The 15,063-nt window shown below is 40.3% G+C and overlaps 2 protein-coding genes across 14 annotated transcripts in view; both read right to left on the bottom strand.

Annotated features, from left to right (window-relative positions):
* TCAIM (T cell activation inhibitor, mitochondrial) overlaps positions 1-4,715 on the bottom strand; it is a 75,499-nt gene extending 70,784 nt beyond the window's left edge. For 2 of the 5 annotated variants that reach the window (XM_027040508.2, XM_027040509.2), the window contains exon 1: positions 4,217-4,440. The gene's annotated coding sequence lies outside the window, so the exon portion shown is untranslated. The other 3 variants (XM_027040507.2, XM_027040506.2, XM_015078676.3) reach the window with 3 other exon arrangements.
* A 3,474-nt stretch (positions 4,716-8,189) lies between these two features.
* TOPAZ1 (testis and ovary specific TOPAZ 1) overlaps positions 8,190-15,063 on the bottom strand; it is a 101,393-nt gene continuing 94,519 nt past the window's right edge. For all 9 annotated transcript variants that reach the window (XM_053221800.1, XM_053221795.1, XM_053221797.1 and 6 more), the window contains 2 exons: positions 12,124-12,307; positions 8,190-8,497 (listed from right to left, as the gene is read on the bottom strand). In XM_053221800.1, coding sequence (XP_053077775.1) covers positions 8,278-8,497; positions 12,124-12,307 — 404 coding nt within the window. In that variant the 3' untranslated portion in view covers positions 8,190-8,277. The remainder of the gene's footprint in view (positions 8,498-12,123; positions 12,308-15,063) is intronic.

Raw genomic sequence — 15,063 nt, 5'->3', positions numbered from 1 at the left:
AAATATTCATTACAGACTGTTTCTAAAAGGTGAAATGTAATCTAGAATATTATAATTATTTTTTAGTTCTCTGGATATGGAATCCCACATCAAACTTTTGTACATGTTTTAATGAGTGTGTTATGTATAAAAGTAGGGGCTACTTGTGTTAGGATTTTGTGAATCTTAAAATACATAAAGGATTAGCAACATCTGGCAAATAGAAAATTTATATGACATCTATTATTATTAGATAATTTGGGGCTCATAAAATTCTGCAGAATTCCTTTTTCCCCTCCTAAGGGCTTACATATAGATAGAACATGTGTAGTTAAATACAACATTTTATCCAAAAACAAATTTTGTGATTGGAAAATAAGGATAAGGATATGTGAAAGTCTTAAAAAATACAATGCAAGGCTAGACACAAGTCAAAAATCACAAATGAATGATTTAAGTTCACAAACTATAGGGAAAAAATTGAATCTATCAGAACAAATAAATATGGCTATTTATTTTTGTTATTCAAAACAAATAAAGTTAGCATTTGCTAAGTAATAAAAAAACAAGTTTTCACAGGAGTATTTCTCTTAAAAAAAAAGGAGAGAACTTAAGTGTGTATAGTAAAATTATATTGTGCTGTGGGAACTGCCTTTTTAATGAATAAAGTGGTTTTCTCAACTGGGAGATGGAGGGACTTCTTTTCCTTTGGCCAAAAATCTTCCCCTGCCCCCATCAATGGTGGCCAACTCGTATTTCTATAGGAAAATGCCTATATACATAAAATGTCCACTTAATTCCGATATACCCTCAACCTAATTATTACCCTAAAATGATTGTTTCCTATTTAAATCATTGGAAAAAATTAAAAATATGTGTTCTAGTTCTGTTGAACCAGACAGGACAGGAAATGTGTGGTTTCTCCTGGAAGTCCTAGGAGTGTTTTTAAGTGTTTCCATAAGCTCTCCTTGAAGAGTAGGCTGACAATTTGATCGTGATGGGTGGGATCAGCAGTCGGCTCTGGAAGGGCAGGGATTAGAGAAAAGAAAGGGGTGCCTGGGTGGCTCAGTCGGTTAAGCGGCCAACTTTGGCTCAGGTCATGATCTTGCAGTCCGTGAGTTCGAGCCCCGCGTCGGCTCTGTGCTGATGGCTCAGAGCCTGGAGCCTGTTTCGGATTCTGTGTCTCCCTCTCTCTGACCCTCCCCCGCTCATGCTCTGTCTCTCTCTGTCTCAAAAATAAATAAACGTTAAAAAAAAATTATGAGAAGAAACAGCAAACAACCTTTAGGGCAGTGGTTCTCAAAGCTGGAAGAACATTCTTGGGAATTTGTTATAAATGCAAATTATCAGGCCCCACCCTAGACCTGCAGAATCAGAAACTGGGTGGGGCCCAGCAGTCTGTTTTAACATGCCTTTAGGATTCTGATGTTTAGGGAACCCTAATGTCATCATTTTATAGGACCCAGGTGTCTGTCAGGCAACTTTTAAGCCTTAATTCATTAAAAATACTTCTTTAACACAACCTTAGGGAAAGATCTCTAGATAGCTGTAGGGGAAAAGTCAAATAATTTTAAGTTTTGTTTTAACTAGTTCTTTGTTTTCTGTATGATTTACCCACTTCTTAAGAAGAAAAAAAAAAACAAAACAAAGTTCTAACTGGAAATGATGAGGGAGCATAAGGCAGGCTGAGGGCAAAGTATAAGTGAGCATCACCACGCCCCACCCCCAGGTGGGATATGTATGGCATTTCTCAGGCACTCCTGGCTGCCCAAGGACAGAAAACAAATGGTTAAATGATAGAGATTGCATTCATACAGGACATGGGTCTCCCTCACTTAACAAATCTTAGTAAATTACAAGAAAAGGCAATCTTATCAATAGCCTAATCTCCAGAAACCTACAGACCATTTCCTGGAGCCCCAACATCACCCTCCCTCCACAGTGATTGGGGGGGGGGGGGAACAAAGGCAAGAAGGAAATGGCAGAAAAAACTGAATTTCCTTATAACCTGCAGCCCACTTGACAAATATTTGAGGCTGGCAGAGTAAAACTTTTCTCCAGGAACTCCCCAGGGTCTTAATGTTAATGCTTTGCTAGAGGGAAAAACAACCTTAGCTGGACAATACCTAGGCCTCCAGGATCCTGTGAGTCTTTAGCATATGAAAGTCTCCTTGGAAACTTGCATGACTTTACCTTCCCCAAGCCCGTAGTGTATAACCAGTCATTCTTCACAACCCCAACGCAGCTCGTTTTGCCCTGGGGTCCTGTCCCCGTGCTTTAATAAAATCACTTTTGCACCAAAGATGTCTTCAAGAATTCTTTCTTGTCCATCGGCTCTGCATCCCCACGAACCCCACCATCATCCTAAAACCTCATCAGAAACAAGGTTAAAACCCAGCCGGTTGGCAGGCATGGCTGCTTGTTTTTTCACGTGGCACAGATCTTAGATCAGTTCTCATTTCTGCAAGACCAAGAACCCAATTACATCACTTTAGTCAGAGATAAACAGGCCTAGGGAAAACAAAATCATAAGGGGCCTGATTTGATAACTGCAATGTCAACTTTTTAATTTACTATGAGAAATGTGATTGCTAACGACAAGAAGATTTAGATCTGTGGTTCTTGGGCCTTAGTTACCCAGAAAGTCAAATGATTTTTAGCAGATTGAAAATCTGCTTCAGAGTGGAGTTGGGTGCACTCATTTGCTAGTGAGAAATGGTCTGAAAGCCTGGGACACCCAGGTCAACCGCAGGGTTTTGTCTGCAGATAAATTCTTCCGTTGCCTACTATTCTTCCATTTGGAAAAGGCCTCAGGCATGCTACAAAATAACTAATTTTTCAGACTTCAGAGGCACTCTGGGTCCCTAATTCACCTAATTCCTCAACAGGCATTTACCATGTTCTTATGTGCCAGGCTCTATGCAAAGTACTGGGAATAAAAAACAAAACAAAAAAACACATTAAGACAATCCACTTGTCCAAAATTTTAGCGCAGGAAAGAGGGAGAGAGTGGAAAAATAGACAAAGATAATTATAAAACAATATAGTAAATGAAATCATACAGCCGCGCACAGAGTATTATGGGACACTCTCTGGTACAATAGGTAGAATGGGAGAGGGGAGTTGGAAGGTCTTTTCCAAGGAGATGGTGAACTCTGGACGGAGGTGGAAGATGAGGAAGGTCACTATTTACAGTCCATCGAAAATGGCCTCTGTCATCCGTTAAATAGTGATGTTAGCTTTTATTTCGTAAAATGAAAACTTCTCTGACCTTAACCTAAACTGTGCAAAAAGGCATTAAATCTATGCAGTTTCAGGTCAAATTTGGTAGGAAGAGATAATCGAAATTGGTGGAAGAGCCACATTATGGGTTAAAAAAAACAAAACTGTTCTGCTTACCTCTGATACAGAAACAGTAACAATGATTGTTAAATAAAGGCCCTAAGATTGACTTTTGGCCATTTGGCATCATTTTTATTTGAAAGTAACTTATTTTAACAAAGTTTAATATCCCCAGGCTTCCCTCATTTAAACTGTGACTTATCTTACTATTTTGCAAGGGTTTAAAAGCAATTTGCTCTGTCAAGGAGGAATAAAAGCAATTTTTCATTGCTTTTCGGTTGACTACTCAGGAAAGCGAAAAAGGTAAAGGAAAAACAAAAGCAGCAAGTCCCATTAAATAAATTAATAAATTACAGCAAGAGCAAAGCATGTAGACTCTTTAGTTTCCTTCCTAAGTCTCTGGCTATGAGGTTTGAATCACAACGGTTTCCTATAAGGTAAAGGGCTTCGGGGATATATTGCCGGAAGCAAACCTAAATCTTCTTTGGCTTCTCATTTCAAAACAAGTTAAGACAGGTGCGGTGCAGGTACCCCGGGCCCTGGCAACGCCTCAGTTCAAAAGTTAGCGCGTCGACCTAAGGTGACTGTGCACGCTGCCCGCCCAGACGCCCGTTCGGAACGCGCCCGTTCAGTGCGAGCGGCCCGAAGGTACCACTTGGCGCACCTCCCCTCCTGCTCCTTACAGACCGGACCAGCGCCCAGCGCAAACGATTCCTCAGACCTGCTCCACCTACCACCCGGTACCAGGGCGAAGGGCGGTCGCTCCCGCAGGGCGGTGCGGGGGCGGGGGGCGCATGCGCAGCGGAGGGCCAGCCCTGGCAACGGGAGCGCGCCGCGGGGCCCGGCGCTCCCACCTCCACTCGCCCCACTGGGGGAGAGGCTGACAAATTCCTACCAGCAGTGCTCGCCAAGCCCCCGTCCCTGAAACCGCAGCCGGGCGCGCACCCCTGCGCGCGTCGCTCCGGCGCCAGCCGCGACGGGTCGCTCGAGACGAGTCCGGCGTCTGGCCGGCGCCGAGCTCGCGCTCCCATTGGCCGACGCGTGCCCGGCCTTCCTTCCCTGAGCGCCTGCGCGCAGCCGGACGCAGGGGAAACCCCGAGCGGTCCCCAGCCCCGCGCTGGTAGCACTGCCCAGGTCGCCGGCCTGGGGCCCCCGGACCTCTTGAGACCCTTGCCCCTCAGCCTTCTTACCGCCCGGCCGGGAAGGAGCTCCGCCCTCCCCGGAAAGCACTGGGAGACGCGAATGAGCACTCCAAGACCTGATGGACTAGGCCGGAGGGAGTCAGAAAATGACTGGGTGGCAGGTGACGGGGCCTGACCGGAGCAGGGCAGTCTGGACGGGGAGCGGAGGGCGACCGAGCACGCGCTGGAACCCGGAGCGGGGACTGGCGGGGGGAGGGGGGGTGGCGCGCATGCGCCGGGCCGCCCTCCGCCCTCCCGCCCCGCGTCCCCCACCGGGGCGGCCTGGGAGCGTGGGGGGCGGGGGGAGGCTGGCCCTGTGAAACGCTCTCGGCGCTTTCGGAGCTGATGCCTTAGGTCGGCTCTCAGTGGAGAGTTCCAGGTTTTAAAGGTCTTATTAAAGTGTGCCCTTTGGCATTTTCTCCAGCTTGCATTTTTTGACTTTGGTCCCTTCGATATCTGACCTTTTTCAAACTTGAAGCGCCCCCCTTGCCCTCCCGTCACCGCCGCCTCTTTAAACTATTCATCTAGGGTTTTAGCTTTATTTTGCTCTTTTGGCTTTGATTATCCCTGGAAACAGCAACAAATGGAATTAGGCAAATGCAACAAACGCTCTTTTCCCTTTCTTTGGCACTGTTGACAGAAGCAAAAAGGAGCGCCTCCATTTTTTCCAACCCTAGGACCGTAAGGGCTCTTGATTTGTCCTTAGAAAGGGTCTGGCCACTTGTAATCTATTCCATTCAATCCCATTTTTTAAAAATTCTTTTAAATGTTTTTTATTTGTTTTTGAGAGAGACAGAGCATTAATGGGGGGAGGAGCAAAGAGAGAGGGAGGCACAGAATCCGAAGCAGGCTCCAGGCTCCGAGCTGTCAGCGCAGAGCCCAACATGGGGCTCCAACCCACAAACCGTGAGATCATGACCTGAGCTGAAGTCGGTTGACTTCAGTCAGTGACTAGCCACCCAGGCGCCCCAATCCCATTTTTTCTTAAAAGCTTAATTTACAGGGTGCCTGCTTGGCCCAGTTAAGCCTCCCACTCTTGATTTCCGCTCAGGTCATGATCTGGTGGTTTTCTGAGTTAAAGCCCCGAATCGGACTCTGTGCAGGCAGCCCAGAGCCTGCTTGGGATTCTCTCTCCCTCTCCCTCTGCCCTTTCCCCACTCACGCTGTCTCTGTCTCTCTCAAAATAAAAAAAACCCTTTTTTTATTAAAATAAAAAATTTTTTAAAAGTTTAATTTATGCTCTTTGCCATTTTAATCCTTTCAAATGCATCCTAGCCACAAGCATCTAAACAGTGTTGCTCTTTGCGTTTCAGTTTCCATTTATAGGAAAGACTAATTTATAAGCGGCCACTTAACATTCTCCACTTGTCCCCAAAGGCACCTTAAACTAACGGTAGTAATCTCCAAACCTAATCTATTTCCTAGGTGCCGCAATTAAGTAATGGTAGTTATAGTCACCTGGTTTTTTCATACTAGACAAGTGGGCATTTTTCTTGACATCTCCTGCCTCATTTCCACTATCCTGTTCATGATAGTGTTCATTTCATATCCTATCATGTGGTAAAAGGTGATGTGAAATGTTGGGGTCCAGGAGCAAATGGTCAAGAACGAACTGAGACCTCTCCAGCGCAAAAAAGTGGTTGTATTGAAGCACAGGATCCTGGGCAGAAAGAGCTGCACTGCAGTTGTGAGGAATGGCTGATAATAAATAGACTTCCAGGTTGGGAGGGGGTCAGGTATAGTGTAACTCTCAAAGGAATTTGGAAGCAAGTTTTCCAGCACCTTGAGAGGCAAGCTGTTGTTAGGAAAAGGTCATTTACAATGGTCTATAAAACCTTAGTCATGAGACTCTTCAGATGTGTACCAGTGCGCCCTATGCTTGGAGGATAATTGCTACATGTATCTTGAGAGGTGGGGGTGGGGATGGGTAGAGAGTTTCCAAAGGATTTTCCAAAGGATCTTTGATCCAAAGGGTCAGGTTACTGTCAAGCTAAGGTTGCCTTTTGCCTTTAGCAAAGTACTAACACTGAGACAGCTAAGCTCCTTGAGGAAGGTTACTGTCTTCCTCAAGTACTTGTCACTATGGTGTAAGTGATAAAAGGAAGTTTAATTTTTTCCCCCTTTGTTCTCCACATTAATAGGCATTTTGCTAAGTGCTAGGATTTAACTTTTTTTAGTCTTGGGAGGGTGCACTTATTCCAGTGATGCTATTATCATATTTTGAGAACTTTAAGAAATACTTTCAGTTCTCCTAGTCACAATTTATTATTCACCTTATTCAGACTTTTTCTCTAAATGATTTTAAATTATGGTTTAAAGTATCAAATCAAGGATTGAGAATGATCACCTTGGACAATGACTGTACTACAGATCCTGAGGAGGACTTCAGAAAAGGAGTTTTAACTTCTTAAGGTGGTTAGGAATAGTACTTGTTAGGGTATCTAGATTGTGGTATACTTGTTTAAAATACTATTTTCTTTAGCCATACCTAATGTAACAAATTACAGATTTTCAAAATACAGGTAGTATTCTAAGATACAATAAAGGAAAGTTACTCAGAGGGTAATTTAAAAATTTTTGGTATAACTTAGAAGGTGCTCTGGAATTTTAGTGTTTGAATCATCTTTCAATAGTATTTATGATTCTAGATTACAGATGTAGAATAGGATTTAGAGACTGGACTGTGTATACATTATTTCATACCCAAAAGCTTTATCTTTAAACTCCAGTGACTTCCTCATGTACTTCCCTTTTATATCCCCCTCTCATTAAATGCTGCACTATATTCAGTTTGTGATTTATCATTGTTTGGATTTCAGAATAAATAGGGATTTACTACATTTAGGTTTACCTAAGTTATAGGAAGGATAGCCTCGTACCTTTGCCAGCAAAGAGGGCCTGTATAGGACAGACATACGGATTTGAAAGCCCCACTCTGGCAACTAAGGAGTGTATCTATGGACACAGGTCACTCTAATCCCTAGGCCCACTTGGCCCCCAGGAGGCATTCCAGATGATGACTGAACCTAGTCGGTTAAAGTACAGAATGGTTCATTGATTCCTAGGTGCACTGTCTCTCTGAGAATGTATAAGGCGTGGGTTTCTAAGGCCCTCTTGGCCCTCTTCCTGGCACCTCGGACCCAGGCGAACACTTTTGTTCTTCAAAACCACGAATGCTTCAGGGAAACAACTAACAGGTTGTGTCCCTCTAACTGTTCCACTTGAGGTGTTGAGAGATAAATGACCTTTCATGAAAACAGCAAAGCAAATACTTTATAGATTATAGATAAACGTAGATACATAATAAAAACAATGAAAGAAATTAATAAGCAAAGGGCAGGAGGGAACGTTATGAGAAAACAATCATGTTATTCCTTATTGGGTGATGATACATAGAAACATTTTCAAAATTAGGTAATGTTAGAAAAACAGATGATGTATGCTACAAGGAAATCACTAGCATATATACTGCCACGCTTGGTACAATAAATTGGTCAGTTCAACACACTGCTGTTGTCTGTGTCCATTTTTATTTTAGTTTTAGTTTTTTATTTTCCAGTTTTTTATTTTAGTTTTATTTTCACCGACGCTGTTCTTCCTTCGGGAACCCCTGGTTGCTGGAGCTGGTCTCTGGCAGTGTTTGGAAACTATTAACTTACTATAAACCAATAAAGGGCAAAAGCTGAATATAGTGAAAATTGTCTTTACTTTTATTGCCTTTTATTTTCAACAATGATTACTTGAACTTAAAAAAAAAAAAAAAAGCCTTTATTAACTAATGGTTATTGAAAAGCCAAACCTTTCCAGCCCACTTCATATTATCTTTCAACCATTTCAGGGCAGAACAATGTTCCAAACTATAAACCTGTTCCTTATTAACATTGACGGTCATGTGCTTAATGAAGAGCTTTGGGTCCGATATACGAGCAGCCATAATTAGTCTTTCCACTGCAGCTTGATAATCATCCTTACTCCGAGATTTGTCTTCTTCACATCTACAAAGTGAACACCTCCCGAAGTCAGAAACTGTCAAAAAGGAGTTCTATCGTTTCTCCAAAAGACAGTACTTTGCATTTCCTGGTACTAAGCTATAAGAATCTTTTTACTATATTCTTCTAACAGTGCCTTTCAAACTTGTTTGAACATAACACACAGCAAGAAACACACTTTATATTGTGACCCGGTGTATACCCTCCACATCAAAATGGAAATAAGAGTTTCACAAAACAAGACTTACCCTTATGACAATGTACTCTATTTTCTACTCTCTTTTAGTTTTGCAATAATGTTGCAATCCCCTGAACTGATTTCACCAACCAAATAGGCTACAACCCACAGTTTGAAAAACACTAATCTAGAACACAGATAATAACCTCTTTGTATTTTGAAAATTGATAACTGCGTAACTATTTATTGTAATATGTACAAAAACATTGAGTTTAATCAAGTTTGGAGTTACTAATGGTCATATGTTTTACCTTGATATTAGCTATTTTTAATCATAAGCATATACGTAATAGGTAGCTAACATTTGGAACTGTCGCTGTGTACCTTTACTAAATTTCCAGTTATTTTATTTAGTCTCGATTTAAGATTCTTCACTAAGTGCTCAGACTTACTTTTCTAATAACTCTTTTACCAGTCTCCAACTTTCATAAAATTCATACCTTATGGCTGTTTATCATAAGGGATAGGGAATGGGAAGTACATACATTTTTTAATGTTTACTTATTTTTGAGGGTGGGGAGAGCAGAGACAGAGGAAGTCACAGAATCCAAAGCAGGCTTTAGGCTCTGTCAGCACAGAGCCCTATGCTGGGCTTGAACTCATGAACTGAGAGATCATGACCTGAGCTGAAGTCAGAAGCTTAAGCAACTGAACCACCCAAGCGTCCCTGGAGTGGGAAGTATTTAAAATAGAGATGTGGCTGTTACATTAGGCATCAGTTGTTCTTTATGTTCACTGTATCCTGCTCTTGGCACCTGTAGGACCCAACAGCAAGGTCCAAGAGTGAGCCTACCCACATCAGTACCTTAGTATGGTGCAGAGTGGTGGGAGTGAGGACTTCAACTTAGAACAGAAACTTGTCACAGAGAGGAAAGATTGGTCAGGTACCTTCTACTACATTCTGGCTTAGAAACTGGTGCCTGGGATCTGGTAGACCGGGCATATGCCAACTATGTGCAGTTTCTGAAAGTCTAAAGATGCATAGATTCTCTCAGAGAGAGGTTAGTATAGCAAGGCAAGGCTCAGTATGATGATGACGATAATAAGAGAAATAGTATTGGTTAGGACAAAATTAAAGATCTAGGCATGTCACTAATTTGCACTGAGGTCACAAATAGCAACCAAGTTCAACAATGAATAAAAAGGCTGCATATGTGTGGGGAGTCCTGAGAAAACCAAACCCTCATTAGGAAGATGGGGAGCCAAGATTCCTCATGCCACTTATAGTGCATAGTAGTAAACAAGGAGGCCCTCAGAAAAGACCTATATCAATAAAGCTAATTTAGTGAGTTTTTAAAAAATTGTCGACCTAAAATAAATTATTTCATAATTCTCCTCCCTTTAAGTATGGGCTAGATTAAATGACTCGTTTATCACATATAGGATAAGGGTGCCTGCCTGGCTCAGCTGGGGTTGTGAGTTGGAGCCCCACACTGGGTGTAGCGATTATTTAAAAAATAAAACCTTAAACAAATGACTTATCACATATGGAACAAAGCAGAAATGACTGTGTAACTCTGGACACTAGGTTATCAGATGACAATTCTTCCTGGGTCCCTGAATTTCTGGAAGTTTTGAGGACAGAGACAGTAACTACCTCCTGTTCTGAATTTCAAGCATGTTTATATAGTGAACAACCTTGAAAGACAGATAGGTCCTCCCTCTGGAGCAAACGATAGGTTTGCTTACAGCCTTACAAGATAGTGATGGTGTTTCCCTGCAGAGCAACAGGGCAGGCATGCTTATCATTTATAGTAAGAGACTTAGGTTCCCCAAAGTTCAAGATTCCTCTTCTGTAAGAGGGCCCGGTACCTGTGCAGGTATCCACCAGGGCCCCTCTGTGGGACTTGGGAGCAAAACCAGAGACACAGATATGCATATAATCATACTGCTTGCTGTACATAAGTAATAACATCCTCTGTCTCTAGTGCAAGCAAGAGTCTTACGTCTTATACTAGGATCCAGGACACTGTCAGCCTGCAATTAGGGTAAAATTCAGAGCCTTCCCAGTTCTTGATATAGCTCATGAAAGGCACTGTAGCTTCCTCCTTGTCTTTTTTCTCTTGGATCACTCACTCAGAGTGTCATAAAGACACTCAAGGAATGTATGGAAGGACCCATGTGGCAAGCAACTGAGGATTCCTGGCAACAGGCACGTGAGTGAGCCATCTAAGAAACAGATCCTCCAGTCCCAGTCAAGCCATCAGGTAGGTGACTTTACCTCCTGACCAACTACCTCAGAGACTCTGAACCATAACCATACTGCTAAGCTACTCCAAAATTCCTGACCCACAAAAACTAACATAATATTTGCTGTTTTAAGCCACTACATTTTGGGATAATTTATACACAGTGATAAATAGATAGATAGATAGATAGATAGATAGATAGAATATCCAATCTGATGATGTGGTTTATGATACCATTAAACTGAAGCAAAATTCTTGTCAAGAAACCCTCAAAACAGGAGTTCCATGAGATCTTTATTAGTTTCCTGGATAGGCTAACAAGAAATTGGGAGTGGTGTAAGTCTAAATTCTGGGACTTTGAAAAAATTATTTAAAGAGATACCAGTCTGGTCCAACAGCTAAATTGTATGCATTTGTAACATTTTAAATATAGACACTAGGCTGATGGCTTTATTTTCAACAGAATTCTTAAAAAAAAATTTTTTTTAATTTTATATTTGAGAGACAGAGAGAGAGACAGAGTGTGAGTTGGGGAGGGGCAGAGAGAGAGGAAGACACAGAATCTGAAGCAGACTTCAGGCTCCGAGCTGTCAGTGTAGAACCTGATGCAGGGCTCAAACTCACGGACTGTGAGATCATGACCTGAGCCAAAGTCAGATGCTTAACTGACTGAGCCACCCAAGCGCCCCTCAACAGAATTCTTGACTGAACCAAATTCTTGACTGAACCAAAAAACTATCACATATTTTCCTTTTAGACCTGGTTCTTAGATCTTCTGTGTTGACCAAAAAGGTAAATAACTTAGATATCTATCTCAAAACCATCAGTGCACAAGAAAGATGCATACCTAAAGAAGGCCCATCTCTTTGAACAGCATCTTTGGAGTTGTTAATGTGTTTATTAAATGCTATCAGCTTGTTCGTTTTAAGTCTCAGGTCAAATCCTTGCTCAATTTAAATGTTACCAAAATTTGTAAATGCATACAAACACAAGTATATACATATATATGAATATGTATGTGTATACACACACACACACACACACACACATATGTGTAGAAATGTGTTTGTGTATATATGAAAATATTTATGCATAAAATATATAAAATATATATTACAAAATATAAAGTAGAGATAAACATTTACATCCTAGGGCAGGTGTAATGATCTGCTTTTAGCATGCAATTAGAAGTTATATCAACCAACCTTTTCAAAACTATCTGCAGCATCTGTGTAGAAGTTCCAGGACTCTGAATACTACTAGCATTAGATACCAGGAAGATTTCAATAGCTAAAAGCATTTCAATCTCAGATAAATAAGAAGGAATCAGTAGAAGTTTTCGGTATAAATTTCCCTCCAATGGTGGATAGCAACCCAATGAAAGAGCACCTGGAAATCAAATAACAGATCAAACTTTATTAAACCCCAACAAGTGAAAAACTAGATTTCCAAAATATCCACAGGTGATAATTACTTACATCATAGAATGATTCTTCACATTAGTAGGTTTATTATACAAATTATATGGTGGTGAGCTTATCCTAATACATGGGAAATTATTCTTTGTAAAATACTTTTGAAACATTAAATATGAAGTAAAAATATATATTTAAAAAACTCTCCTAAAAATGACTTTTGAGCCTCATTGTGGTAAGTGACCATTTATTTCAAGCCATAGTCAATCAATACAACATAATTATAGAATAACTAAAAAACCAGAATAGCGACTTGGGTTTTATTTTAATGGGATCTGGTCTAATAGCAGCTACACAGATTTGTAATTATTGCCTATCTTGAATTATGAATCCAAAATGTAGAAAAAAAGAAATTATAATTTGAAGATTTTGTCATATATATTATACTATTTTTTAGCACTTATTTATACTGCTGTTATAGTTTGTATAATAAACATTTACTGTTCTAACCACAAGAGACTCTTAACAATAAGAGAACAAACTGAGGGATAATGGAGGGAGGTGAGTGGGTGATGAGCATTAAGGAGAGCACTTGTTGGGATGAGCACTGGGTGTTGTATGTAAGTGACGAATCACTAAATTCTACTCCTGAAACCAATACTGCATTGTATGTTAACTAAAATTTAAATTAAAATAAATACATAAAATAAAAATGGAAAAAACACATGTAGTGTTCCTACTCTATGTCTGGCATTGAGCTAAGCACTATTTAGATATGAAACTAAAATACATATCTTAAAATATGTATCTTTCCTGTAGATGGTCAATGTGTTGTAGCTATACTCACCAAGTAATGTTCTAAAAATTTTACTTTTCAAGAAAAGAGATTTAACTTTTAAACTGTTTAGGTGCTTATTACAAAGGATCTATACGGAAAACCCCTGAAGTCTTGGGGTATCCAAACTGTATATAAACAATATTATACTGTCATATTTCACTGAAACCAATTTAAATCTGTATGTAAAATTTGTTTAAAATGTTGTGTTAAGATAAGTTTCTTTAGGGGCACCTGGGTGGCTCAGTTGATTAAGCGTCCAACTTTGGCTCAAGTCATGATCTCAAGGTTCGGGCTTTTGAGCCCGCACCAGGCTCTGTGCTGACAGCTCAGGGCCTGGATCCTGCTTCGGATTCTGTCTCCCTCTCTCTGTGCCCCTTCCCCAGTCACACTGGAGGTCTCTCTCTCTCTCTCTCTCTCTCTCTCTCTGTGTGTGTCTCTGTCTCAAAAATGAGTAAATACTTAAAAAAAAAAAAAAGTAAGTTTCTTCAAGAAATCTAATGTGGATGATGACTGCTAATCTTTGGGGGCCTACTATGTGCCAGGTACCTGTGTTAAACATAAACACATAAGTTTTCCCTCATTTTAACTGACAGTACTACCTTTGAAATCAGGTATACTGACTCCTACATTAGGTGAAGGGCTCTGGCAATCACCCCAGCCTCTGACTCCCGATCTCGGATTCCTAACTACTAGGTAGTTCCACTCCCTAGGTCGTTGCAGGATTAACATACTATTGACTCATTAACTTTCTGACTATTGACAGGTATAATTTACATACATTCTTGTTTCACTTTGCTGACCGGAAGAGGAAAACAAAAAATAACAAACTGAGTAGAAATTTACCAACATTATTTTTCCTCTAAAATCAAGTATGAAAAGAAAAATATTCCTATTCAGTTTTAGGGGAGGGAAACATACTGGAAAGACGCACTAACATCTCCCCTTCCTGACTTTTTGGCTGAGAGAAAATCAGTATTTTTAGGACTAGGGAGAACAAATCAGGAGCATCAGGAAGGCAATTTTACTGTCCCTGGACAGTTTCTTTATGATTAGTTTGAAAATAAAAGCAGAGCCAAGCCATTAAGAAAGTGAAAGACAACTGACAGACTGGAAAAAAAATATATTTGAAATTCATGTATCTGACATGGGACTTGCATCCAGTGTGTGTGTGTGTGTGTGTGTGTTGTGTGTGTTGTGTGTGTGTATATGTACATATATGTATATATATGTATATTATGTGCATGTATTCTTACAACTCAATAAAAAAAACAATTAAAAAATGTGCAAAGAAAAAAATGGGTAAAGGGTTGAACAGACATTTATCCAGAGAAAATACACAAATGGCTAATAAGTACTTGAAAAAGTCACTAGGATCATGCAAATCAAAACCACAATGAGATACCACTTTATATCCACAGGAAGTCTAAAATAAAAAACACAGTGTAACAAGTGTTGGTGAGGATGTGAGGAAACTGGAAATCTCAAATTTGGGTAGTGGGTATATAAATACAAAATGATACTGCATCTTTGGAAAAGCAGATTTGGCAGTTTCCTAAAATGCTAAAAACAGATTTATATGAGCCAGCCACTTTGATCCCAAGAGAAATAAAAATATATGTCCACACAAAAACTTGTATGTGAATACAGCAGTGTTATTCATAATAACTAAAAACTAGAAACAACTCAAATGTCCATCAAAGGATGGATGGATAATTCCATACAATGGAATATTATTCAGCAATAAAAAGGAATGAAGTATTGATGCACGCTATAACAGGATGAGCCTTGAAAATATTACACTAATTACACGAAGCTAGTCATAAAAAACTACATATTGAAGGATTTCATTTATGTGAAATGCCCCAAATATGCAAATCTACAGAAATAGAGTC

This window comes from Acinonyx jubatus, chromosome C2, assembly GCF_027475565.1.
Source record: "Acinonyx jubatus isolate Ajub_Pintada_27869175 chromosome C2, VMU_Ajub_asm_v1.0, whole genome shotgun sequence".
Lineage (NCBI taxonomy): Eukaryota > Metazoa > Chordata > Mammalia > Carnivora > Felidae > Acinonyx > Acinonyx jubatus.
The sequence above is the reverse complement of the archived record's forward strand: the minus strand, read 5'-3'. Positions and strand labels throughout refer to the sequence as shown.